The following is a 25,929-nucleotide window of genomic DNA, read 5'->3' as shown; positions in this document are numbered from 1 at the left end:
TTCTATAAATTCTGTGGAATAACAGCAGAATGTAGTTCCTGAAATCCACACGTCAGTTCAGAGCTTAAGACCGCCTTCTACCACATAGCTCCCAGCGACCGGTAAGATCCCACAGAGTCGGTCTCCTCTGAGTCCCATCAGCTAAACAATGTCATCTGGCGGGCCCACGGGGGAGGGCCTTCTCTGTGGCTGTCCCAGCTCTCTGGAACCTGAGGTCTGGACCGCCCCCACCCTATTGGCCTTCCGAAAAGATTTGGCTCTTCCGGCAGGCCTGGGGCCGTTGTTCTCGTTATAATGATCTTGCGAAACCTGGCCACGAAGTGCATGTTTTTTAACGTTTTTAAAGTTTTTGATGTTTTAATGTTTTTCTTTTTAACATTTTTTATGGGATTGTTTGCATTCGTTTTATTCTTTGTTGTAAGCCGCCCAGAATCCCTTCGGAGTTGGGGGGCATAGAAATGCGACAAAATAAATAATATTTTTTTAAAAAAAAAATTGATTTATATGCCGCCCTTCTCCGGAGACTCAGGGCGGCTTACAATGCGTTAAGCAATAGCCTTCATACTCTTGTATATTTATATAAAGTCAGCTTATTGCCCCCACAAACTGGGTCCTCAATTTACCTACCTTAGAAAGGATGGAAGGCTGAGTCAACCTTGAGCCTTGGAGAGATTCGAACCAGCAGTAATTGCAGGCAGCTGTGTTAATAACAGGGTGCTTAGACCTCTGTACTATCAGGCTCTTGATAATAATAATAAAAATAAATAATAAATAAGTTTGCTTTGCTCTCTTCAAAAGAAAGTTACTTCTAAGTAACTCAGGGTGCAGTTACTAGGAGCGTAGGGCAGCAGAAGTGAGGACTTCTGTTTACCATGAAACTGCTGTGACAAATCACAAAGACACATTGAAATGCTAATTTTTCTGAATGACTCAATCATCAGTTTAAAAGCATGAAAAGGTTGGAAGGAGGGCGTAGCATAGTGTTCTCATATATTAGGACATGCCTGAGTGGTAATTTAATTAGAAGTAACTGAAATGGTTTATCTAAAACTGCTGCCTGTTATGAATCCAAGCTTTACAGTTTCATATCAATAGCATTTCTTGATTAATATTTTAAAGCTTCTTTTTTTTTTTATTACTTCTCCTAGTTAGGGTATTTTCTGACTTTTCAGGGATGTTTAACACTCCAAATAATCACATAGTGTGTTCTTTATTTCTTATTTTATTTTGGCCTCATATTATCTCCCTTGGCTAAAATAATATTACGCCAAGGACACTAAACCACTAATTTTAGTGAAATATTCTTATCATAGGCTATAGATGGTTGGCTGCTGAGCTGTTAGCGTAGCTGAATCATATTGAAGCTGCAAAATATGGGTATGCAAGGGACTCCACATTTTTAAAAAGATTGTTTCTGCAAAATTGGTGTTTGGGGATGCATTTGCATGTTTGACATCATCGCCTTTTTCTGCAAAAAATGTTCAACCTTTCAGGAATGGGTCTGGCTTCCTTTCACATTTCAAGTTTTGTCCAAATTTTTGCTTGGACAAAACTTTTTGTTGCTGCTTCTCTAGTCAACTGTTTGGGGTTTTTTACATGTATTGTTTGTTTGAGGTTTTTTTTACATTTACTGTTCATGCCTCAACTTCATTCCGGTTCCTTTCAGTGTCAAAACTTTTTCAGTCTCTCGCTTTTGGATGGACACGCAACACACTTAAGTTGATTTGGTCTTAGTCCTGACCCTTTGTTCCTCTCTTTAATCTACTTGAATCATTTGCAGGAATGTAAGGATTCCGGACTAGTTGCTCTCTTAACTCCACCCTCTGGCTCTTAACTAACAATAAGTTCTTACCCATTTCTGATTCAGGGCTCATAATTCATGTGGCATTAAATGGGGCTGGCTGCAGTTTGGTGGAGCAATCTTTAAGCAGCCTCCTTTAGCGAGAATTCAAGGCCGCTGTAAAGGTGTTGCCATGTTAAATGCCATTTCCTCCAGTGAGAGATTTCTGTAGCCTAGGATGACCTTCCCTTGCAGCTGAATGTGAGGTTCAGATTGCAATTTGCAAAACAGCACCCGCCGCTGTTAGTCGGAAGGACTTACTTTTGACAAAGAGACGACGGCTGCCTTTGCAGTGCCCTCGCTGGAGGCAAGACAGCAAGACCAGAGCAGTCAATGGCCCTGAAAGTCCCAGGTTGTTCGAAGTGATAAATATCTAAGTGATGACCTCTGTACCTAGTGGCTGCTTTTTAGGGGTCGTGCTGCAAAGAAAATGGAATAGAAAACTGCCAAGTCTAAATGAGAAGAAATGCTTGATCTCTTAGTTCTTTGATGCTAAGGGGGGGGGAGGACGGGAATAGTAAAATCTCTTTTAAGTCAAGCTTGACTCCTGTTGTTTTCATAGATGGATCTTTACAGCAGAGGGAAAGTGATTTGTCATTGCCTTAGAATCATGGGATCATAGAGTTGGAAGCAGAGGTGGTATTCAGCCGGTTCGGACCAGTTTGCCCAAACCGGTAGCGGAAATCGCAGGTGGGCCTACCCACCCGCCCCAGCCTATGCCATCCTATTTAGGCACATTTTTGAGGCTGGGCGCATGTGCTGAAGGCGCACGTATGAGCAAAGCACATGCGCAGAAGGTCGGGTGGATGTGTGGAAGGCAAGCACACGTGCGAATCGAGGGGAGGCGCGCATGGAGTGAGCGGGTGCATGCGCGGCGAACCAGTAGTAACATAATCCGAAACCCACTGCTGGTAGGAAGAGACCTTGAGGTCTGCTAGTCCAACTCTCTGCCCAAGGCAGGAGTCTTCATATTATCCTACACAAATGGTTCTCCCATCTTTTTTTGAAAACCTTCAGTGATGGAACATTCACAATTTCAGGAGGCAAACTGTTCCATTGATTAATCAGGAAATTCCTCCTTATTCTGAGGTTGGATCTCCCTCTGATGATCCTCCACCCATTACTTCTTGCCCTGCCCTCGGGTGCTTTGGAGAACAAATGGACACACACACCAGGGGTGAAATCCAGCAGGTTCTGACAGGTTCTGGAGAACCCGAAACGGAAATTTTGAGTAGTTCGGAGAACTGGCAAATACCACCTCTGGCTGGCCCCAGAGTGGGGAGGGAATGGAGATTTTGCAATATCCTTTCCCTGCCATGCCTAACAAGCCACGCCCACCAAGCCACACAACGCCCACCAAGCCATGCCCACAGAACCGGTAGTAAAAAAATTTGAATTCCACCACTGACACACACCCCTTCCCTGTGGCAGCCCTTCAAGTATCGGAAGATGGCTATCATGTCTCCCCTAAGCCTTCTCCTCCTTAGACTAAACATACCTAGTGTTGTGGCCTGCCAGCGGCCAGCAGAGCTGGCCGCAGACTCGGACAGTGAGGAGGTTGGGGAGGAACATGGACCAGTCCTGGAGTCTGGGGAAGGCTCCAGGGCTCTGCGTCGGAGGCAGAAATGGGGCCATGGCTGTCCGACAGTTATCAACTACCTTTTGAGTCGGAGAAAAGCGGGGCTGAAGAACAGCTGGAGCTTTTCCCGATGTGCGCATGCACAGAGCTGTCAGGAGAAGGAAACAATTAAGGAACAGAGGTTGACTCTGGAGTAAAAGCACAAGGGAACGCGGAATGGCCCCTCCCATAGGAAATAAATAGCAGCGAAAGGGGAGTGGTGTTTGCAGGAGACAATTAGTTCATTTCATTAGTGTGAAGATCTGTTTGTGACTCTCAGAGATTCCTTGCCAAGTGTTTTCTCGTACAGCATTGCATTGGGAAGATATCGGCCTGGCAGCTCTCCAAGCCTGATAAGGTCTGTGGTTGTAAACTCACCCTTGAAAGACTGTTTGCCAGGACTTTGCTGGATGTGAATGAGAGGAATTTGCATTAGCTTCATAAAAAGAGGTTTGGTCGGGACAAGGAGTCTGCTTCACGCTTTTGTGAAGCCTAGGTCAGTACACCCAATTTCCTTAGCCTCTCATTTTTATTTTATTTTATTTTATTAAATTTGTATACCGCCCTACTCCCGAAGGACTCAGGGCGGTGAACAGCCCAATAAAATACATACAATACAAATGTTAAAAAACCGTTAAAATACAATTAAATAATTGGCTCAGAGAACGAAATTTAAAACCCCCAAATTCATAAGAACGAAATTTAAAATTTAGAAATTTTAAAAAATTTAAAAAGTTTAAAAGAGAGGTTAGGCCAGGCCGGCCTGCTGGAAAAGAAATGTTATCATGAAAATGATTTAGCCTCCAGATCCCTTCATCCTCTCTCTTATTCATGTCTGCACTCTTTCTAAGGCCTGAGCATCTTTTTTTATATCGTGGTGACCGAAACGGGATGCAGTATTCCAAATGTGGCTTCACCGGTGTGGTCTAGAGCAGAGGTCGGCAACCTTAAACACTCAAAGAGCCACAAAGGTCCTAACCGGAAGCCCCCATTCAATTCTGGAGCCGACCGGAAGTCCAGTTCCCCCACCATAGAGTCTCCTCCTAGCACGGCATCCTTTTTCCTCTACCTGCCCTATCCGAAAACCCTATCACTTGTGGAGCCAACCAGCGATAGGGAGCCACAGCAGAGGGATGAAAGAGCCACATGCGGCTCCAGAGTCGCGGGTTACTGACTCCTGGTCTAGAGCAATACTATCACTTCTCATGACATTGATGCTATATCTCTCTTAGGATTGCATTGGGGTTTTTTGTTTCTGTTTTGGCAGCTGCAGCACCCTATTGACTCATACTTAAGCAGCGTCCCACTAAACGTCTATGGAGATTCTCAATCATCCAGGTCATGGTTGTCCCAAACGTGCTTTACAAAAAGGCAACTGGATTTTCTTGGGTTTTTTTTTTCTTGAAATGGTTTTGCTTCTCATCTGAGAAGCTTCTTCAGTTCTGCAAACTCAACTGAACCGAAGAAGCTTCTTGGATGAGAAGCAAAATGTTTTCAAGGAAAAAAAAACCCAAGAAAGTCCAGTTGCCTTTTGAACAGCGCCTTTGGGAAGGTGGTCCATTGGGACACCTAAATCCCTCTCACAGGTGCTACTGTTGAGCCAGGTGTTCTGCCTATCCTGTCCTTGTGCATCTGGGGGGGGGGATTTTCTGCCTAAATGCAGGACTTACTTGTCTTACAACTGTACTGCATCTTGTTGGATATCCTTCTTTCAGGATAAATGTATTTACTTCCCACTTTCTTCTGTAGCTTTAGTATGCTCTGGTATTCTTCCTTCTAATTATGGACTCTGTTAGTTTATTAGGCATGGTTGGTAAGGATGGTTGGCTGGAAATGAATGCTGCATCGCTTCTTCCTTGAGGGGTCCTTGATGCTCTCTGAGCTTGGTTGTTTTCTTGCAGATATTTCATTACCCAAACTAGGGAACATCATCAGGGCTAGCCAGCATTCTCCTTTATTGCTTCTTTCTTGTGGACTATATTCTGAGCTCTTGAAATGGTTACAACTGATCTATAGCTCAGATGTTTTCAGTGCTTCATTCTTATAGCATCAGAAGACTGGTGAGAAGAACATAAAATGGTCACAGTGGATTAAAGCTGCGGCCCTCAATGTGATAGTCATCAACATGCACTCATCTCTTGCACTTGTCACCTTCCAAGCTCCAAGTGACTCTTTTTTAAAGTGGAATTCATTGCCGTGACATCAGCAATGACCTCCAACGTGGATGGCTTCAAAGTGGGATTGAATAAATTCAGGGAGGACCCATCCATTAAAGGCTGTTGGGCTTGAAGACTTAATATCCTATAGCTGTGATGGCGAACCTATGGCACACGTGCCAGAGGTGGCACGTAGCACCCTCTCTGATGGCACGCAAGCCGTCGCTCCAGCTCAGCTCCACCGTGCATGGGTACGTGCCTCCTGCTGGCCAGCTGGTTTTTGGGTCACATGTGTGACATGTGCGCATGCACGGGGTCTCACACACATGTGCTGGGGCCGCACCCGCATGTGGGGGAGCGTGGGGGAGTCGTGCGCATTCACAGGGGGCGTCAGGAGCACAAGGGGGTATGCATGCATGCGCAGGGGTGAGGGAGCATGGGGGGTTGCACACGCATGCGTGGGGGTGGGAGGCGCACATGCGGTCATGTGCACATGTGTGTGGGGGTCCCAGGACCTGGGGGGTTTGCACACACACTGCATTATGGGTCGCTTTTGGCATACGACAACAAAAAGGTTAGCCATCATTGTCCTATAGGGCGGAGCTGTCAAACTCACAGCCCGTGGACTGGATGCGTCACGCACTGGCCACTCCCACTGCCGGTTTAGCAAAGGGGAGAAAAGTCACGATACGTCACGTGACGAAGCTGTGACGACGTGAGTTTGACACCCCTGCCATAGGGATTATGCCTTTAAATTCTACTTCAGTATGTGTCTCCAGGTAGACCATGGTTGTCGTAGCTCAGGGGTTTCAGCATTGCAAGTATTCCCACTGACTGAACAGATTGCAGATCTCTTGATGAAAACAGGTCAATTTTTACTACATTTCATTTTTGCCAGCAGCTGTGAAAGATAAATTCCACCACCCCCCCAGCTCCATTTTGGAGAGCCATGTCAGTCGATGGTGGCAAAAAATAAGAAATTTGGTAACATCTTTTTTGACCAACGAGTGTCATTGATCATTTTATAGGGAACATGTTATCCTCCATGGGGATGCTGTAACAATTGTAAGTGTGGAAAGCAGTCATAAGTCACTTTTTTTCACAATAATAGAGTTGGAAGGAACCTTGGAGGTCTTCTAGCCCAACCCCCTACTCAAGCAAGAGAGCTTATACAATTCCAGAGAAGTGGCTGTCCAGTCTCTTCTTAAAAACCTCCAGTGATGGAGCACCCACAACTTCTGGTCATTCCACTGATTAATTGTTCTAACTGTCAGGAAATTTCTCCTTAGTTCTAGGTTGCTTCTCTCCTTGATTAGTTTCCACCCATTGCTTCTTGTCCTGCCCTCAGGTGCTTTGGAGAATAGCTTGACTCCCTCTTCTTTGTGGCAGCCCCTCAGATATTTCAGAACACTGCTATCATGTCTCCCCTAGTCCTTCTTTTCTTTTTTCTTTTTTTTAAACACTTTATTAAACTTTTATTACATTAAAAACATAAAAAATTATATCACTCAACAACAGCTATTTGTGGTATTTTTCTTGTAACAGTAATTTGTGCGTTATTTACAAAAATTAAATTGTGCATATATACATTCTTATATTATCTATTACTTATACTTAATAACTATCTATCTTTAATCTATCTCCATTCTATCCAGTTATACCACTGTTCCCACACATTGTAAAATATCGATGCCTCCTTATCTTTTAAACTCAGCATTAATTTGTCCATTTCTGCGCAATTCATGACCTTTTGTATGACCAGTTTCTCTGCAGGTGTGCATGGCATGCAGCCAGCCTAGTCCTTCTTTTCATTAGACTAGTCATACCCAATTCCTGAGGACAGGAAGGCCTGGAGGAAAGTTGTCCATGGGGTTGCGATGGGTCGGAGACGACTTCGCAACCAACAACAACAACCCAATTCCTGCAATTGTGTGTGGTTCACAATTCAGTGTGGTTGTACGTTTGAACCGCCACGAAACGAATCATCGTAAATTAAGGATTACCTGTATCACTTTGGGAAGAAACAACATTGTAAAACAAAAAGCAAAAACAAACTTGTTCCTAAGAATTTTGCTTTTTAATAGGAATAGTTATCAATAGATTTGCACTCAGCAAAAGGAAAGAATGAAACACTATTTTACATCATGCATTCTTGTTTCTTTTTTTCCTCTTTTGTTTCCAGAAAGTTCAGCAATACACAGTCATCGTTCAGGCCACCGATATGGAAGGAAACCTTAACTACGGTCTCTCAAACACAGCGACAGCAATCATTATGGTGACAGATGTGAACGACAACCCACCCGAATTCACTAGCAGCACCGTAAGTATCAATACATCAGCGCAATGATCTATGGACACACAGCATGTTTGTAATTCATGGACATTTGATATGGCTTGTCTCTTGTTTGCTGGCTTGGCAGATAGGGAGCACTTGACAGATAACGGAGTAACGAAGACTTTCAGCAAATAAAAATGGAGAGGGGCTGTGAAAAAAATGATTCATGACCTAACAGAGCTATCTGGCTACTACTTTGTTCTGAGGCAGTGAAAAATGGCGGGTAGGGGCCAGCAGAGGGAGAGCGCCAAAAAAATAGTGCAGCTTTTGCCTCTCTGTCACAAGAGCTGATTCTTCCTCTCAGAGCGTTTCCACAGAAGACATCAATATCCCCTTTGAATTTCTCTTTTGCACAATGTGTGTGAATGGTTGAAACTCGTTGATGCAACTTATTATAATGCCAGGCCAAAGCAAAGCATAACAGCTATAGGATAGGATAGGATAGGATAGGATAGGATAGGATAGGATAGGATAGGATAGGATAGGATAGGACAGGAGTAGGAGTAGGAGTAGGAGTAGGAGTAGGAGTAGGAGTAGAAGTAGGAGTAGAATAGATTAGAACAGAATAGAATAGAATAGAAATGGGAGTAGAGTAGAGTAGAGTAGAGTAGAGTAGAGTAGAGTAGAATAGAATAGAATAGAATAGAATAGAATAGAATAGAATAGAATAGAATAGAATAGAATAGAATAGAATAGAATAACAGAGTTGGGAGGGACCTTGGAGGTCTTCTAGTCCAACCCCCTGCTTAGGCAGGAAACCCTACACCACTTCAGACAAATGGTTATCCAACGTCTTCTTAAAAACGTCCAGTGTTGGAGCATTCACAACCTCTGGAGTCAAGTTGTTTCACTGATTAATTGTTCTAACTGTCAGGAAATTTCTCCTTACTTCTAAATTGCTTCTCTCCTTGATTAGTTTCCACCCATTGCTTCTTGTCCTGTTTTCAAGTGCTTTGAAGAATAGTTTGACTCCCTCTTCTTTGTGGCAGCCCCTGAGATATTGGAAGACTGCTATCATGTCTCCCCTAGTTCTTCTTTTCATTAAACGAGACATACCCAGTTCCTGCAACCGTTCTTCATATGTTTTAGCCTCCAGTCCCCTCATCATCTTTGTTGCTCTTCTCTGCACTCTCTGCACGCTTTAGTCAAGGGAAGTTTTAGTTTGTACTGCAGAGGTTTGAGACAACCAACGTGGTCTACATGTCTATGGAGATTCTCATGAACCATCTAGATCATGGTTGCCCCAAAGGTGCTTTTTTTTACAAAGAAGCAACTGAGCTTTCTGGTTTTTCTCTGAAGATGTTTTGCTTCTCACCTAAGAAGCTTCTTCAGCTCTCCCCACCATCCAGTCAGAGCTAAAGAAGCTTCTTGGATGAAAAGCGAAACATTTTCAAAGAAAAATCAGAAAGTCCTGTTGCCTCTTGGAAAAAAAAAAACAAAACCTTTGGGACAATATGGTCTACAGTTGTGGCTCAGTCAGCTTACTTCAAGATACACGTCGAAACTGGAGCCAGTTGAATAGCTCGTCTCCCGAACGTACACAGAGGGCATGGAGATATTCAGAAATCATAGTGCACAAAAGCTTTGTTTGTTAGCTGCCCAGCTTACTCATGGTGACCTGGAGTGGCTTACAAAAGTAAAACTTCAAATACAAAATTCAGTGAAATCTCACCCTTCTGGTGATTACAATCAAACAAACCACTTGATGGCAAAATCAGATCTTCAAGGCCTCACGAAAGACTATCAAAGTGGGGGACAATCTTTTCTCTGCGGGGATGATATTTTACAGGGAGGGAGCTACCACGGTGGCACAGTGGTTAGAGAGCAGTACTGCAGGCTACTTCAGTTTGGCAGTTCAAATCTTACCAGGCTCAAGGTCGACTCAGCCTTCCATCCTTCCGAGGTGGGTAAAACGAGGACCCAAATTGTTGGGGGCAATAGGCTGACTCTGTAAACCGCTTAGAGAATTGCACCTTTGCAGCCTCTGATCCGACACAGATCCTGGGTGGCTCCTTGGTTTTCCACGGAGCTCCAGGAAATGAAGCATCGGAAAAGATGCCTAGAGGAGTGTTGGAAGTCCTCCCGATTCAAATCTGATCGAATACAGTTAAGAACCTATATTAGGTCTTATCTTGTGGCGATGGAAGCAGCAAAGCACTGTAAAGTGGTATATAAGTCTAAGTGCTATTGCTACCACAGAGAAGGTCCTTCTTGGTCTCATTAGAGGTAATAGAATAGTAACAGAATAACAATTGACCACAACTGAGCCCAAAAATTCCTAAATGAGATAGTTAAGTGAATTTTGATGCATTTTATGACTTTTCTTGCCACAGTTGTTAGGTGAGTCACTGTTATTGTTAAATTAGTAACATGGTTGTTAAATGAATCTGGCTTCCCCATTGACTTTGTTTGTCAAAAAGTCGCAAAAGGGGATCACATGACCCCAGAACATTGCAACCGTCATAAATATGAGTCAGTTGCCAAGCATCTGAATTTTGATCACGTGACTATAGGGAGACTGCAACAGTTATAAGTGTGAAAAACTGTCGTAAGTCCCTTTCTTCAGCGGCATTGTAACTGTGAATGGTCAATAAATGAACTGTTGTAACTAGTGGATTAGCTAGATTTTAATATAAAACTTCCCACAAGTATCATGAAGGGAGTTTGGCCTTTGGAAATTATGGAAGAACTTTCCCTTCTGAGGAGAAGAAAGAACATTCCAGAAAACAGTAGAATATTCTATGATGGGACAACACAATGCCTCCTGAAGGTAGCACTTCAGTGCTCTAAGTAACCCTGTCACTTCATTGCCCCTTACTATGGAGTGTAAAAACATTCCTTTTGTGTCAATCTGAATTTCCTTGAGTATCTAGTGCTTGCAGTACTTTGGAAGGTGAGATGGCAAGTAGTTTCAAATGACAGGTTGGCAAAGATCAAAGGGGTTTCCTTACTTCTTTTATTTGAGTGAAATGTGGTGACATCTAGTGGTTATGATTTTTTAACATTTACTGTATGGTCATACATTCTTGTCAAAGAAGATACTGCACTAATAAATAGAAGTTAAAATGTTTATCAAGGGTCAGTGGAAATCCAAGTACTTCTTGGATGTAATGTAAGAAACGTTTACTCTTGCTAGTATTTAAATCTGATATATTTTATTGCAATTAGCCAATGAGAAAAGGAAAGGAAAGGAAAGGAAAGGAAAGGAAAGGAAAGGAAAGGAAAGGAAAGGAAAGGAAAGGAAAGGAAAGGAAAGGAAGGAAGGAAGGAAGGAAGGAAGGAAGGAAGGAAGGAAGGAAGGAAGGAAGGAAGGAAGGATCTACAAAATTAAAAAGATCAATTTATATCAAATGTAGAAACACTGGTGTTAATCATCTGGCAGTATGGATTTAAATAATGCTTGTCTCTCAGAAAACAACAAATATTTTTAACCTGAGTTTTACTGCTTTCAGTGTAAAATGTATATATAGCTAATTATTTCAAATATTGAAAATCTTAAGTCTCCTCTACGGTATTTTGAGACACTCTATCCCATTGTCCCAGCCCCTAAAGATTTCTGTCTTTTCTCAATTAGCTTTCAATTATTTATTTATATTCCAAGGAATATAAATCCTTCCATTCCCCACCATCCAGCCAGAGCTGAAGAAGCTTCTTGGATGAGAAGTGAAATGTCTTCAAAGAAAGAAAAAGACAAGGAAGTCCAGGTGCCTCCTGAAAAAGCACCTTTGGGATTTACACAGTATACTTCAGCCTGTGATTTTAATGGGACACAAAAGCGTTCTCCAAAAACCTGAAAACCTACCACAGAGAAAAGGGCAGATCTACGGGTGGGCTTCAAAAATTTTAGCAAGGGTTCTCTGCCTGGGTGCTGGGTGGGCGTGGCTGAATTGGTCTCCTGCACCACGGTGGGGAGGGGGTGTTTGCCCTCCTTGGGCTCCGGAGGCTTTTGTCGTGCATCCGGGAGGGTGAAAACGGCCTCCTCAGGCTCTGGAGGCCCTCTGGAGGTCGGAAACGGGCCCATTTCCGGCCTTCCCGAACTTTCGGTAGGCCCGTTTTTCACCCTCCCCGAGCATCCACAGGCCCCTGCGCTTACCTGCATCCAAAACAGGCCACGTGGGGACTCCTGAGAGGGGCGGGGCCAGCCAAGAGGAAGATTTGGGGTTCTCCGAACTGCACAGAATCTTAGCTAGAGGTTCTTCCGAACCCCTGCAAACCCCCAGCAGCCCACCCCTGGGCAGATCCCTGCTCCATGTTACCACAGAGACCACTTTAAATTAAAAATTAATTTAAAAATTAAAGAATTTGGTTGAACTTTCTTTACAATAAGGGCAGTTATATAGTGGAATCAATTATAATGACGTGAATTCTATCCTGTTGAATGTTTCCAAGCAAAGGTTGGACAGTCACCTGTTAGAGATGCACCAGGCACAGGTAGTCCTCAGTCACAATTGTGCCCAAAATTTCTGTCCATAAGTGAAACATTTGTTAAGTGATTTTTGTCCCATTTTAGGACTTTTCTCACCACAGTTATTAAGTGAATCACTGCAGTTATTAAGTTAGTAACCTGGTCATTAAGTGAATCTGGCTTCCCCATTGTCTTTGCTTGTAAAAAGATCTCAAAAAGTGATCACCTGACTCCTGAACACTGCAACCGTCATAAATATGAGTCAGTTGCTGAGCATCCAAATTTTGATTATATGACCATGGGGTTACTGCAACAGTTGTAATTTTTTCAGTGCCGTAATAAATTTGGATGGTCACTAACTGAATTGTTGTAAGCTGAGGACTACCTGCATAAATACTTTCACTGAGAAGGACTTTGGACTAGATTCTTCAAGACCTTCTCCAGATATTTATCCAAGGTTGGCAGAGAACATAGCTGCACTGGGAAGAGGATATGGCTAGACCGATGTTTCTCATCTTTGGCAATTTGGAGAGATGTGGATTTCAACTCCTAGAATTCCTCAGCCAGCGCCGGTGCGTGATATTGCAGCATGATGGCTGAGGAATTCTGGGAGTTGAAATCCACACCTCTTCAAGTTGCCAAGGTTGAGAAACACTGACTTAGACCAGTGAGGGTTAACCTTTTAACCATTCGTGCGCGAATGTACGTGCACATTCCAGAACCCCCAAAATGCAATGCAAGCATCCCCCTTGCACATGCAGCCTGCGCATGCGCCCAGACCCCCCCCCCCCCCGTGCTCCATTTTGGCTTCCAGGTTGGTGCAGGAGGCTTTCCAGGCCCAAAATGGGGCACACACACCTGTGCCCTGTTTTGGGCCTGGAAAGCCTCCTGCACCAACCTGGAAGCCAAAATGGGGGAGTCTCGCACGGTCTCCCACACCCCATTTTGGGCCTGGAAAGCCTCCTGCACCAATCTGCACCCCCCACCCCCTCCCATCTCTGTGCGGCAGAGACCCGGAGACCAGTTGGTTGGCATGAGGTTCACGCACATGCGCGGTGGAGCTGGGCTGGGGTGACGGCTGCCGTGCCCAAAGAGAGGGCTCTGTGTCCCACATGTGCAACATGTGCCATAGGTTCGCCATCACGGACTTAGACTATGTGGAATATTATCACGTAAAGCGCTAATAAATTCAACTTTTTTACTTTTCTCTGGACTAAAAATGCAGAGATTATCTTCTCAATAGTACATTCCTGTCACATATCAATGCCTCCCAGCACACAAGACTGGCAGTTCTATGCCCATATTATTTTGTTATTCTTGAAGCAAATAATGCAATTATTAACACCGTAAGGAAAACATAGGGAAGCTTTAGAAACTAAATATTATCATTGGACAAGCAGACCTAGGATGGAATTTTGAAGCTGAAGTTCAACAGGTCAATAGGTCTACTCAAATGGAGACCATCTGAGAACACCGGCTTCATATCATGAAAAAAACATGTTCAGGATATAAATATATTAAATCAATAGAAAAGCAAAGGAAATTTTGATTTCAGGCTAGGCATAATGGACAATGTTAGGCTTGGTCAATGCTCCTTGCATTGAATGGATCAACACTCTGACCTTTCCAGTTAGCTTCTCACAAATGAAGGCAATGAGGGAAGCTTTAGTAAGACCACACTTGGAATATTGCATCCAGTTTTGGTCACCACAATATGAAAAAGATGTTGAAACTCTAGAAAAAGTGCAGAGAAGGATGACAAAGATGATTGAGGGGGCTGAAGGCTAAAACATACGAAGAACGGCTTCAGGAATTGGGTGTGTTTAGTCTAGTGCAGGAGTCTGCAACCTTAAACACTCAAAGAGCCATTTGGACCCGTTTCCCACAGAAAAGAAAACACCGGGAGCCACAAAACCCTTCCCGTGCCTGACTATTTCTTCAGCGGCCACAAAACTAGCATATGTAGTTGAATTAAACATTCTGTTTTCTTCTGAAACTTTTCTTTTCTTGGATTTATCCATGGTTGGCCTACTGGGGGTTGAAAAGCTCAATAAATCACGTGCCGGTGGATGTCACACATTGGTGGTTGTGATGCATATTTTGAGTGGCAGGGAGCCGCAGCAGAGGGGTGAAAGAGCCACATGCGGCTTCAGAGCCACAGGTTGCTGACCCCTGGTCTAGTGAAAAGAAGGAGTAGGGGTAACATGATAGCAGTGTTCAACTAGTTAAGGGGCTGCCACAAAGAAGAAGCAATCAACCTGTTCTCCAAAGCACCTGACAATACGCAATGGATGGAAACTAATGAGGGATAGAAGCAACTTAGAACTAAGGAGAAATTTTCTGATAGTTAGAACAATTAATCAGTGGAACAACTTGCCTCCAGAAGTTGTGGATGCTCCAACACTGGAGGTTTTTAAGAAGACGTTGGACAACCATTTGTCTGAAATGCTATAGGGTTTCCTGCTTCAGCAGGGGGTTGGATAGAAGACCTCCAAGATCCCTTCCAACTCTGTTATTCTGTTATAAGTTGGATTCACTCAATGCTCATGTGATTCATTTAACTGCAGTGATTTGTTTAACATTCTTTTGCAAAAAAGCTTGTAAAATCGGCTGCGACTCACTTAACCCCTGTCTTGTTTAGTAATAGAAATTCTCTCCTTACAAATTGTGGTCCTAGGTCAAGGACTATCTGTACAGCAAAGGTTTAACATTTTCTTAAAGGAAAGAATGTAACTCCGAACTTGGTTTATTGTTCCAAGAGCTAGATGGTGATTTAAAATACTTGTGCCCTGAGTTATAGTAGAGAAGATGTCCCCGTCTCCCCGAAACAATGGCAAGAGAGTGTTATGTCAGGAGCGGTGCCAGGAAAAAACAAAACAAAAAACCAAGGACTCAAATTTGGCACTAAAGCACCCGATGTCTCTCATCGTGTTCTTAAATTACCTGTCAATCACAAAAAGTAGTTGGAGACTTAATAGTTTTAGGATAAAAATGTATAGCAGAAGGACGTAGCCATGCATTGTTGCTACAGTCTGCGTGTTCCGCAGCAGGAATTATTGCTTCAGTTCAAATCAAAGGATGATGGCAGAGGAAATTGGATGGCCAGAGGTATCCATGGAGGGTCAAAAAAGTCAGTGTGGCAAATACAGCCACACAACGGAAGCCTTGCTCATTTTGTTTCATGTGTTATGCATGCAGCATAAATAAATAAAAAGAGGGACTGTCCTTCAAAGATACAATCATGGCAGCCGCCTCAACATTTTTTTTTACAATTTTTTTTATTTTATTTTGATTCAAACATCATCTTCCATTAAACAGTGTGTCGTCTGGGTACAAATACTTTGTGCAAATATTTTATACAATAACAATTACAATTTACAGTCATGTTTATTATTTCATCTATTCTTAACTTAATACTAATATTAATATATCCCATACCTAATAACAGTCCCCTTCTTAACTTATTTAACTTCAATAAAACATTTTCTCTATTTCACTCCTCTGCTCTTTTCCACTTTTCATATTTATTCTCTAACCATTGATAAAATATTCCCATATGTTATAGTAATCAAATTGTTCCTTCTCTTTAATTTCAAGTGTTAACCTATTCATTTCTGCGCATTCTAATATTTTCCTAATCCTATTAGGAAAATATCAACATTTTTAACCTATCCAGGGTGACAGTTAACTGGGAATAACATAGTATAATATATGGGGAAATTTCCCCATATGAACTTGATTATGTTCAGGGTGGTCCCCAACTTACAGCCATTTGTTTAGTGACCATTCGAAGCTCCAGTGGCATCGAAAAAAAGTGACTTATGGCTGTTTTTCATATTTAAAGCGGTTGCAGTATCACGGGATCAAAATTCAGAAGCTTGGCAACTGGCATGTATTTATGACGGTTGCAGGGTCCTGGCTCATGTGATCACCTTTTGTGAGCTTCTGAGGAGCAAAATCAATGGGGAAGCCAGATTCACTTAACATCTGTATTCCTAACTTTAACAACCGCAGTGATTCACTTAACAATTGTGGCAAGAAAGGTCGTAAAACAGGGCAAAACTCACTTAACAACTGTCTTGCTTAGCAATGGAAATTTTGGGCTCTCTTGCGGTTATAAGTCAAGGTCTACCTATATATTCTTTTCACTCAGGAAATATAACATCAGCACAGATTCTGGCTTTAGATCCGAGGGGTCAAACTCAAGGGACTTAGAATTGGCCTGCGGGGCCACCCTGGAAATGGCAAAGGACTGGCCCCTGATGCCTCTGCCAGCAAAAACGGAGCTCGAGAGGGCCACATGCAGCCCTCCTGAGCTCCATTTCCACTGGCAGATGGTTGCAAGAGGCCGTCACAGCCAAAAATGAAGCTCGAGAGGGCCGTGCCTGGCCTTCCCGAGCTCCGTTGCTGCTGGCAGAAGGTTGCAGGAGGCAGTTGCAGCTGAAAATGGAGCTCGGGACGCCGTTTTTGCTGGCAGAGCGCTCAGGCCACAGGTGCCCCCAATACAAGTGTTGTCAAGCTGGCCACACCCACCTCGGCCCCCTGAGGTCAAACACAACCCTGATGCGGCCTTCAATGAAATCGAGTTTGACATCCCTGCTCTAGATTATTGTCTTGGCTATGATTATAAATAGATTTGTGGAAATACTTTAAAATATTTCCTATTGAGAGGAAGGGACAGCTCCTCATAAATGCCACGGCGCTAAATCAGAAATTCTGCAATCGAGAACAATCAATTTAAGGAATAGTCTCTGAGCGGTGATGCTGCCCGTGACTGATAATTTTGACAGAAATGATTGCCTGACTGAAGCAGCGAGTTTAGTCATATCCCCACAGCTGTTTATCAAATAGAAAGTTATGCCTGCATAAGAAAGATAAAGAACTAATTATCTTATTACATAAATCTGTGCGCATATATATCTCACAGTCTGTGATGCTCAAAGAATTAAACCAGCTCAGGATTCATTTCTACCAACTTCTGATGAGCAACATATTAAATCCTATCTGCGCAATTATTTTCTTTAAAGGAAAAAAAATGAACTTTGTTTATAGCTTACCTCTCTTATGAGAAACAGCTAATGCTGGATTTCATTACTTAGGGATAGTTTACTTTTTTGGAGGAATATGATCAGATGTTGCCTGTATGTAAAAGACATAAAAAAAATAACACGAAGTCAGGATCTGTGCTATATAGGTAGCCCTCGACCTATGACCACAGTTGAGCCCAAAATTGCTGTTGCTAAACAAGACAGTTATTAAGTGAGTTGTGCCCCTCCATGGGGGCATGGGACCATAGGAGTTGTCAACTTGCAAAGCTTTCAAGTTGCCATGAGCAGGAGGGAGGGAGAACTGAAGTGAATTCCATACATTCTTTCTGACCGCAATCAGAAGGAGGGTGTTGGGTTTCACAGCCAGCCAAAGTGGTTAATTGGAGAATGTGATTTATGACATGGCCAGAGAGGAGGGGAGAGACAGGGTCATAGGGGAACATAACTCTATGTAGGATCAGTCCTAACTGCATCCGAGTATTGCCGGAATGTTGCTCCTAATAAATGGCTATATTTCCTTTGAAGTTTGGATCATGGCTCATGAATTGATTAGGGCATCTTTCGGAAACTTGACAGGAGTCTTATAGTCCAACCCCTTACTCAAGGCAAGGACCTTATACCATCCTGGTCAAATGGTAGTCCAATCTTTTCTTGAAAACCTCCAGTGATGGAGGATCCACAATTCCAGGGACACAAGCGATTCCACTGATTAATTATTCTGCCTGTCAGGAAATTACTCCTTAATTATTTTTTTCTTTTACTTTTATAGTTTCATTCATATATAATATGACATACAAAAATAATACAAAAGCAAGTATTAGGGAAATTAGGAAAGGAAAAAGGGAAGTAGATAGTGGGCGAAAGCAAGGGGAAAAAGAAAAAAAAGGCATTGACTTCTGACTTCTTTGGTGCAGTAGAAGAAGCCATTAACATCTAACCTCAACTTTTTACTTTTTCTTAATAATAGAAACGACCCATTTCTATAACAACAAATCTATCTAATCGGTAAAAGCCAAAATCAAAGCTTCATTTTTTTTCCACCTCAAGCACAAAGTCCAGAAGTGGTTTCCAGGTAGAAATGAAAGTATTCATTTTTTTTTTCTTTGATCAGAGCAGTCAATTTAGCCATCTTTGCTAACTCCATCGGTTTTTGTAGCCATTCATCCATTGTGGGAATCGAGGTGACTTTCCATTTCTGTGCGTAGAGTAGTCTTGCTGCCGTCAACATATATAACATCAAAGTTCCAAAATTTTTTTCCAAGTCATGTTCCATTAAACCCAAAAGGAAAGTCTCTGGTTTTCTTTCTATATTCACTTTAAGAATTTTCTGTATTAAGATATGAATCCTACGTCAATATTTCTTTGCTTTATCACACGTCCACCATAGATGATAAAAAGTCCCTTCTTTACATTTACATTGCCAACATTCATCTGCCACCTTTATACATTCTTGATGATTTATCTGGAGTTAAATACCAACGATACATCGTCTTATAGAAATGTTCTTTTAAAATATAATTTAATGTAAACTTTAAACCTTTATTCCACATATTCTCCCACTGTTCAAGCATTACATTATATCCAAAATTACTCCTTAATTCTAGGTTGGATCTCTCGTTAGCAAATTTCCACCCATTACTTCTTGTCCTATCCTCAGGTGCATTGAAGAATAAGTCAATTCCAGCGGTGGGATTCAGCCGGTTCAGGCCAGTTCAGGCGAACCAGTAATTAAATTGCTGGCTGGCCCTTCCCCTCCCCTCCCTGCCCCTTCCAGGAGTCCCCACATGCCCCGTTTTCACTCCCAGGAGGCTTCAGGGAGGCCTCCAAGGCCCAAAGTGGGCAAGGGGGGTGCAACGCAGCCTCCCCCGCCCCCACATGGCCCATTTTTGCTCCCAGAAGACTGCAGGGAGGCCTACTAGGCCCAAAATGGGGCGCGAGGGGGCACACCCCCTGTGGCCCATTTTTGCTCCCAGGGAGCAAAAGGAAGCCAAGTGCTGCCTGTCACATCCCCTGGTTATGCCCACCATGGCCACGCCCACCTAACCGGTCATTAGGGCAGAGAACATGTTGTTAAATTATTTGATATATTGACCACTGATCAATTCCCTCTTCTCTATGGCAGCCTCTCAAGTACTGGAAGACAATAATCATGTCCCTCCCCCTCAATCCTTGTCTTCAATTCTTTGGATTTCCTCAATCCAAGATCAGGGTTGGGTTCCATCTGGCTTCTCAGAGCTTGGGGTGGAACACGTGTCTCCTCCTGTGCCTAGGACACGGTTATTAGCCATCTGTGGACAGCCATGTTTAATCAGAGAGAAGGGCATATCCATGCCCAGCGACGGTTCACATAAAGTCTATTTTTATCGTGTTCAATCAAGAACAATCAAGCAACCAGGAGGCGACGCCAACAAATTTGCATGATCAGACTTCTGTGTCTTAAATGTTAATTAAAAGTTAGCTTAAATTTGCCTACTGTGCAGAACTTTTTTTTTTCCTTTCCGTTCCTTTTTCTCTCCCTTCCCGCCTGTCTCTTTTCCAATAGCCCACGTGAAAAAAAAATATTATGCAGCCGGGCTGAAGTGTTTGTGTGATTAGCAGAACGGTAGATTCTTGCGGGAGGGAATAAAAACTCTAGCAATCAAGGCCTTTTTTTTTTTTCAAAGTGAAAAAAGAAAAAAGAAAAATGCTTGCCTGTTTGACTTCTCAGCGCCTTAGGAGGCCCCATTAAAAGCCACTTTAAATTTTGCCCTTTGGCACAGCTTTGAGGTAGTCTTGCCGAGCATCGAAGCCAAAGCAAGAAAGGAGCTGCTTAAAAGCAACCCCAGGTTGCAGATAACCATTTCTTCCCATGTTGTTCGTATGCTTAATCACCAATTGGACTTTCTTTAGTGAATCTGGAGGTAGAGGGACACCCGGGCTGTGGGAAGGCTGCAGAGAGGAATTGCGTTAAGGACCAAAGAGAAGAGCCACGTAGTCATGTTCGGAGGCTGTATGATTCACTCTCCTTGATGCTTAAACAAAAACTGGGAAACAAGACGACTGGGCGCATGGTAAGCTTCCCAGAGAACTCAAAGCTATGGGGTTTGGAATGGAAAGGATGGTTATTCAGACAACTCATTTAGCCTGTGGACTAAATTAATCCCTTTTGTGGACTTTCACAAGACACTGAATCTTCAAATACAATCCAGCACACTGGGTGGGTCGAAGGTGTCAAAGTACTTACCTTTACTACCAGTTCACAACAGGATCTGTGCATGCGCAGATCGCCTATGACAGTGATGGCTAACCTTTTTGCCATGGTGTGCCAAAAGTGGGGAGAGCTCAGGGGGTTTGTGTGCGTGCGTGCCCACATCCATAATTCAATGCACCCTGCTCCCCCGCACATACGTGTGTGACACCCCCCCCCACGCTCCCACACTTTTGGCACAGTGGGCCTGGTAGGCCCATTTTTCGCCCCCCAGAGGCTTTCTAGGAGCCTGGGGAGGGTGAAAACTGCCTTCCCCACCCCCCCGAAGGCCCTCAGGAGGCTGGAAACAGCCCGTCTCCTGACTTCTGTTGGACCCGGAAGGACCGAAAATCAGGTGGCCGGCGCATGTATGCGTGCTGGAGCTGAGCTAGGGCAACGCTCGCATGCCCACAGATATGGCTCCACGTGCCACCTGTGGCACGCGTGCCATAGGTTCGCCATCACGGGCCTATGATAACATCAGGGGCGGTGGGTGGAGCCTCCCACTGGTTTTACTACCAGTTCTTGCATACCGGTCCGAACCGGGGGCAACCCACCACTGTGTCAAAGGGTTGGAAAACGACAAGTCAGATCCAGACATGGTGTAAGTTATTGTGACCATGAAAAAGAATTAATTTAGTGACACCAAAGAAGGAATTGGGAGACAGATGTTAATCTAGTTTAGGAGTAGATTTAGATACTTGACTTGCTTAGGTGGTTCAACAGCAGGGGTGACAAACTCGTGTCTTCACTGCGGTGTCACGTGACATATCGTGACTTTTTTCCACTTCGTTAAACTGGGTGTGGGTGTGGCCCAGAGGTGAAATCCAGCCAGATCTATCTGGGTCGTGTGAGTCGGTAGGGCCAGTGGCATGAGGCTCCGCCCACCCACTGGGACATCATTACGTCCCATTTTTGCCCCTCGGCACATGCACAGAAGGCTCTGCACATGCACAGAAGAGGCGCACACGTGCTCGCATTTCTGATCCAGTAATAAAGGTAAGTGCATTTCCAGCCCACATCCAGCCCACATCCAGCCCACATCCAGCCCGTGGGCTGGACACATCCAGCCCACGGGCCATGAGTTTGACATCCCTGTTCTACAGTGTCCAACAAGTAGTGCAGAAGGAAGGAAGGAAGGAAGGAAGGAAGGAAGAGGAATTGATACTAGGATTGTCCAGTAGGATCATAATTCAACAAGCAGTTATACAGACATCCATAGAATAAATAAGACCAGGAAAATTGAACACTAGCAATATCAGGTACTCATCATATTAGTCTTTGTGTAATAACAAAATGCACTTTAGTTGGCATCAAGGCATCGATTCCAGAAGGCCCTTCAGAAACACTCCTGAACAACAACAAAAGAGTACTCAACCCTGATATATCAGTCTGCAGAGAGGAAAAGGCTGGTAATCTGTGGTGTGATAAAAAATATATAAGCAAAACATTGGCTTGCATCGGCTCCAGCGTTTGCTATTGACAGTGTAACAGCTGAGTACAGCTTGAAAACATGTAACTGGAGGCATCTAAACTTCCTCTTTTTTTTTGCAGTGTTGGCTGCAGGGAAATTAGAGGGTGCTGCCAACCGAGAGCTGTTCTCTTCTTTTTTTCCAAGCACCTGGTTGGGAGACAGAGGCAATCTTCTGGAAAGGGCCCACGCTAAATCCTATCTGTCCTTGAAATATACTGTCTAGACAAAGCCTTCTATAGAAATGCTACCTTGCAAAGGAAATTGACAGTCTGTAGGAATCCTTCTCCTGGATCTGATCCTTTTCAAACAGATGGCACCGATTAGGGAAAAAAAAGAAAGAAAACAAGTGTTTGGATGATTCCCAGATTCAACCCCCCCTCCCAAAAAAAGCTATCTTGGCCCAAAACTTTATCTTTGATTAATTTTCTTGCATTGTCATGGTTAACGCTTCTCCAACGCTGCCCTGTTTTTGACCAGCTGCAGGTGAATGGTTGCTGATTAAAATACCTGGTAGTTTCTGTAGCCTCAATACAAAAATAACGACACATCTCTATCTCCAAAACCATCTTTGTTTGCATTGGTTTTGTTGCTTTTAAGGGAAGAACTGTAGAGTTTTGGTAGAGCGCATCTTTTGGCGCACAGGTGGTCCAAGTGAAATATTTTGCGCGGAGCAAAAAAAAAAGCCACTTGTTTATTTTTTGTTGCCTGTTTTAGTGCTGAAGGCTACAGGAAGTGAGGATATAAAATGAATGGGACTGGCATTTTTGTTGTAAGGGGGCTATTGGATTTCCATGTCCCAAAGGTGCTTTTTCAAGAGGCAATTGGACTTTGTCTTTTCTTGAAGACATTTCGCTTCTCATCCAAGAAGCATCTTCAGTTCTGACTGGATGGTGGGGGATGGAAGGATTTATACTCCTTGCAGGCAGCTGGTCATTTGCATCCTTTTAGAGGGTCGTTGAAGCACTTGGAGGTTTATCTGTGTCATCAGGGTCACCTGAGTGGTGCAAATGGGTGTGGAGCCTTCTTGGAACTGTTGAAAGGACTGTGTTGTAGATTGGAGATAGATGATGTTGTATCCCTCCCCCTCTGTTGAGAGAGGGCTGTTCAATTTTGCCTCTTTGACCCCTCTTTCAAACCAGCGATCCTCTCTGTCCAAAATATGGACTTTGTTGTCTTCAAAAGAGTGGCCTGTGTGTAAGTTTTTTTTTTTTTTTAATTTGATTTATATGCCGCCCTTCTCCGAAGACTCAGGGCGGCTTACAATGTGCTCAGCAATAAGTTGAGCAAAAGTTAAGTTAAGCAAAAAAGTTGAGGACTACCTGTATTTAAAAGGCTGGGTATGATGTCAGTGGTGAAATCTAAAATTTGTTACTACCAGTTCTGTGGGTGTGGCTTGGTGGTGGTGGGGAGTAATGTGACTGGGTGCGTGTGGACAAATTTTTTTTTTTTTACTTTTAAAACCATTTTTTCTACAACCTCTTCGGTGAAGAGGTTGTAAAAAAATGCTTTCAAAAGGCTCTGACGATCCAAGCTTGGATCGTCAGAGGCATTTAAAAGAAAAAAAGCCTCCGATGATCGCGCGGCTCAGCTGGGCATGGGGGGAGGGGCAGGGATTTTTGCTACCGGTTCTCTGAACCACCCGCCTCCATTGCTACCGGATTGGGCGATCCGGTCCGAACCGGGAGCATTTCACCCCTGGTATGATGTGTTGGTATTAAGTGATTCATTTCTCTCCTGCCCACATACTGCCAGTCACTGTAGGTCATTTAAAGAAAGAGAACAAGAATGATTGGGGGGCTGAAGGCTAAAACCAGTAGTGGGTTTCAATTTCAGCTGCTACCGGTTCACTCGTGGGCGTGGGCGTGCAACGCTTCTGCGCATGTGCAGAGACGTCTGAGTGCGTAGGCAGAGCCTCACGCCGCCGCTACCAGTTCTCCCAATCCGGGGCGAACCGGTAGCAATCCACCACTGGCTAATCATGCGAAGAATGATTACGGGAATGGAGAATGTCTAGTCTAACGAAAAGAAGGATCAGGGGTGACATGATAGCAGTGTTCAAAGATCTCAGGGACCACCACAAAGAAGAGGGAGGGGTCAAACTATTTTCCAAAACAGCAGAAGGCAAGGCGAGATACAATAGATGGAAACTATTCAAGGAGACAAGCAACCTAGAACTAAGGAGAAAACTCCTAACGGTTAGAGAAATCAATCAATGCAATAGCTCATCTTCAGAAGTTTGTGGGTGCTCCATCACTGGATGGTTTCAAAAAGAGACTGGATAGCCATGTGTCTGAAATCATATAAGGCAGAGATGGCGAACCTTTTTGGCACCAAGTGCCCAAACTGGAACACGCATGCATACACGCCAGAGCACCAGAAACCTGAAGACCAGCTGGCAGGCATGCACATGCCTGTTTTTTGGCCATTTTGGGGGCATTTTTTGGCCCAAAAAGGCCTGAAAATGGCCCCCAAAATGGCCTAAAATGGCCTGAAAAACCTGCTTTTGGGGCATTTTCCGAGCCGTTTTTTAGCCCGTTTTCAGGCCATTTTTCAGGCCCTTTTTTGGGCCCTTTTCAGGCACTCCAGCACCCGCAAAGACCAGCTGGACAGCATGCATGTGCGTACCGGAAACCAGAAGAGCAGCTGGCGATGGCGTGCATGCCCACAGAGAGGGCTCTCCATGCCACTTCTGGCACGCGTGCCATAGGTTCGCCATCAGGGATATAGGGAGTCCTGCTTGAGCAAGGGATTGGATTAGATCTCCAAGGTCCCTTCTAACTTTGTTATCCAATGTCGTACGTTCTATCTTGAACTATGTGGACGAGTAGCCAAACTTCCAGATACTCGCAATAGCCCATAACAGCTGTGATCTCTATGACAGATGCAGGCAAGTCCTTTGAAACCATTTCAAAAATGTTTCTGAAAATACCAAGCTGCTTTCCCTGATCCTATTTTGCACAATATCCTACGTGCTTATCTTCCGAAGCAGGGTCTGATCATTAATCTAATCCCCTGGCAGGAATATAATCCGTCGTAGAGAACCCCAACATGTTTGCAATGGGAAACCAATTCACAAGTGGCAATTATTAGAGGTTTGAAAAAAACAACAGTACCAAAAAAAAGAAAAGAAAAGAAATCATTTTGGTTTGTAGTTTCTGGTCTGGGGCTCTTTTCAAAAAGTACACAAGTGCCAATTATACATGTATCTGAAAGAGTAATGCAAACAAATCATATTGGATTATTGTTTGTGGTCTGGGGCTCTTTGTAGAGAGTACTGTTCCCATTAAGGTTCTCCCTGACATATTATCACTCAGCAGCTAAGCATTAAAGATGGGTAAAACATTGTGTTGCTACATTTAATGGTCATCGGGGGTCTCATTCGTGTAGAAGGCCAGGCATTAGAGCTAGTTTTTTTTATCTCAGAGCAGATGTGATGTGATTTGGTAGAAATCGGAACATCTGTCCTTCTCCTAGTCAGATCACTCTCTGCGTTAGAGCTGACCAGTGCCATCTTTCACAACAGGGAGAAAGGATCCATTGGATCGCTCCACTTCAGGCATCAGATGAATTCCCCTAGGTTTCAAGAGAGCACTTGTGGAATCTTCAAAGGCTGCAGCGGGCAGATTGCATGATCAAATGCCAGACAATGAATGGAATGGAATGGAATGGAATGGAATGGAATAGAATAGAATAGAATAGAATAGAATAGAATAGAATAGAATAGAATAGAATAGAATAGAATAGAATAGAATAGAATAGGACAGGACCTTGGAGGTCCTCCAGTTCAACCCTCTGCTTAGGCAGGAAACCCTATACCATTTCAGACA

The 25,929-nt window shown here is 43.6% G+C and overlaps 1 protein-coding gene across 4 annotated transcripts in view; it reads left to right on the top strand.

The window, feature by feature from the left end:
• Positions 1–25,929, top strand: part of CDH4 (cadherin 4) — a 1,168,269-nt gene that overhangs the window by 1,052,788 nt on the left and 89,552 nt on the right. For all 4 annotated transcript variants that reach the window (XM_087889045.1, XM_087889044.1, XM_087889043.1 and 1 more), the window contains exon 8: positions 7,797–7,934. In XM_087889045.1, the coding sequence (XP_087745171.1) occupies positions 7,797–7,934 (138 nt within the window). The remainder of the gene's footprint in view (positions 1–7,796; positions 7,935–25,929) is intronic.

Source organism: Pantherophis guttatus, chromosome 3 (genome assembly GCF_059756535.1).
Source record: "Pantherophis guttatus breed Tessera chromosome 3, ASM5975653v1, whole genome shotgun sequence".
Lineage (NCBI taxonomy): Eukaryota > Metazoa > Chordata > Lepidosauria > Squamata > Colubridae > Pantherophis > Pantherophis guttatus.
The sequence above is the reverse complement of the archived record's forward strand: the minus strand, read 5'-3'. Positions and strand labels throughout refer to the sequence as shown.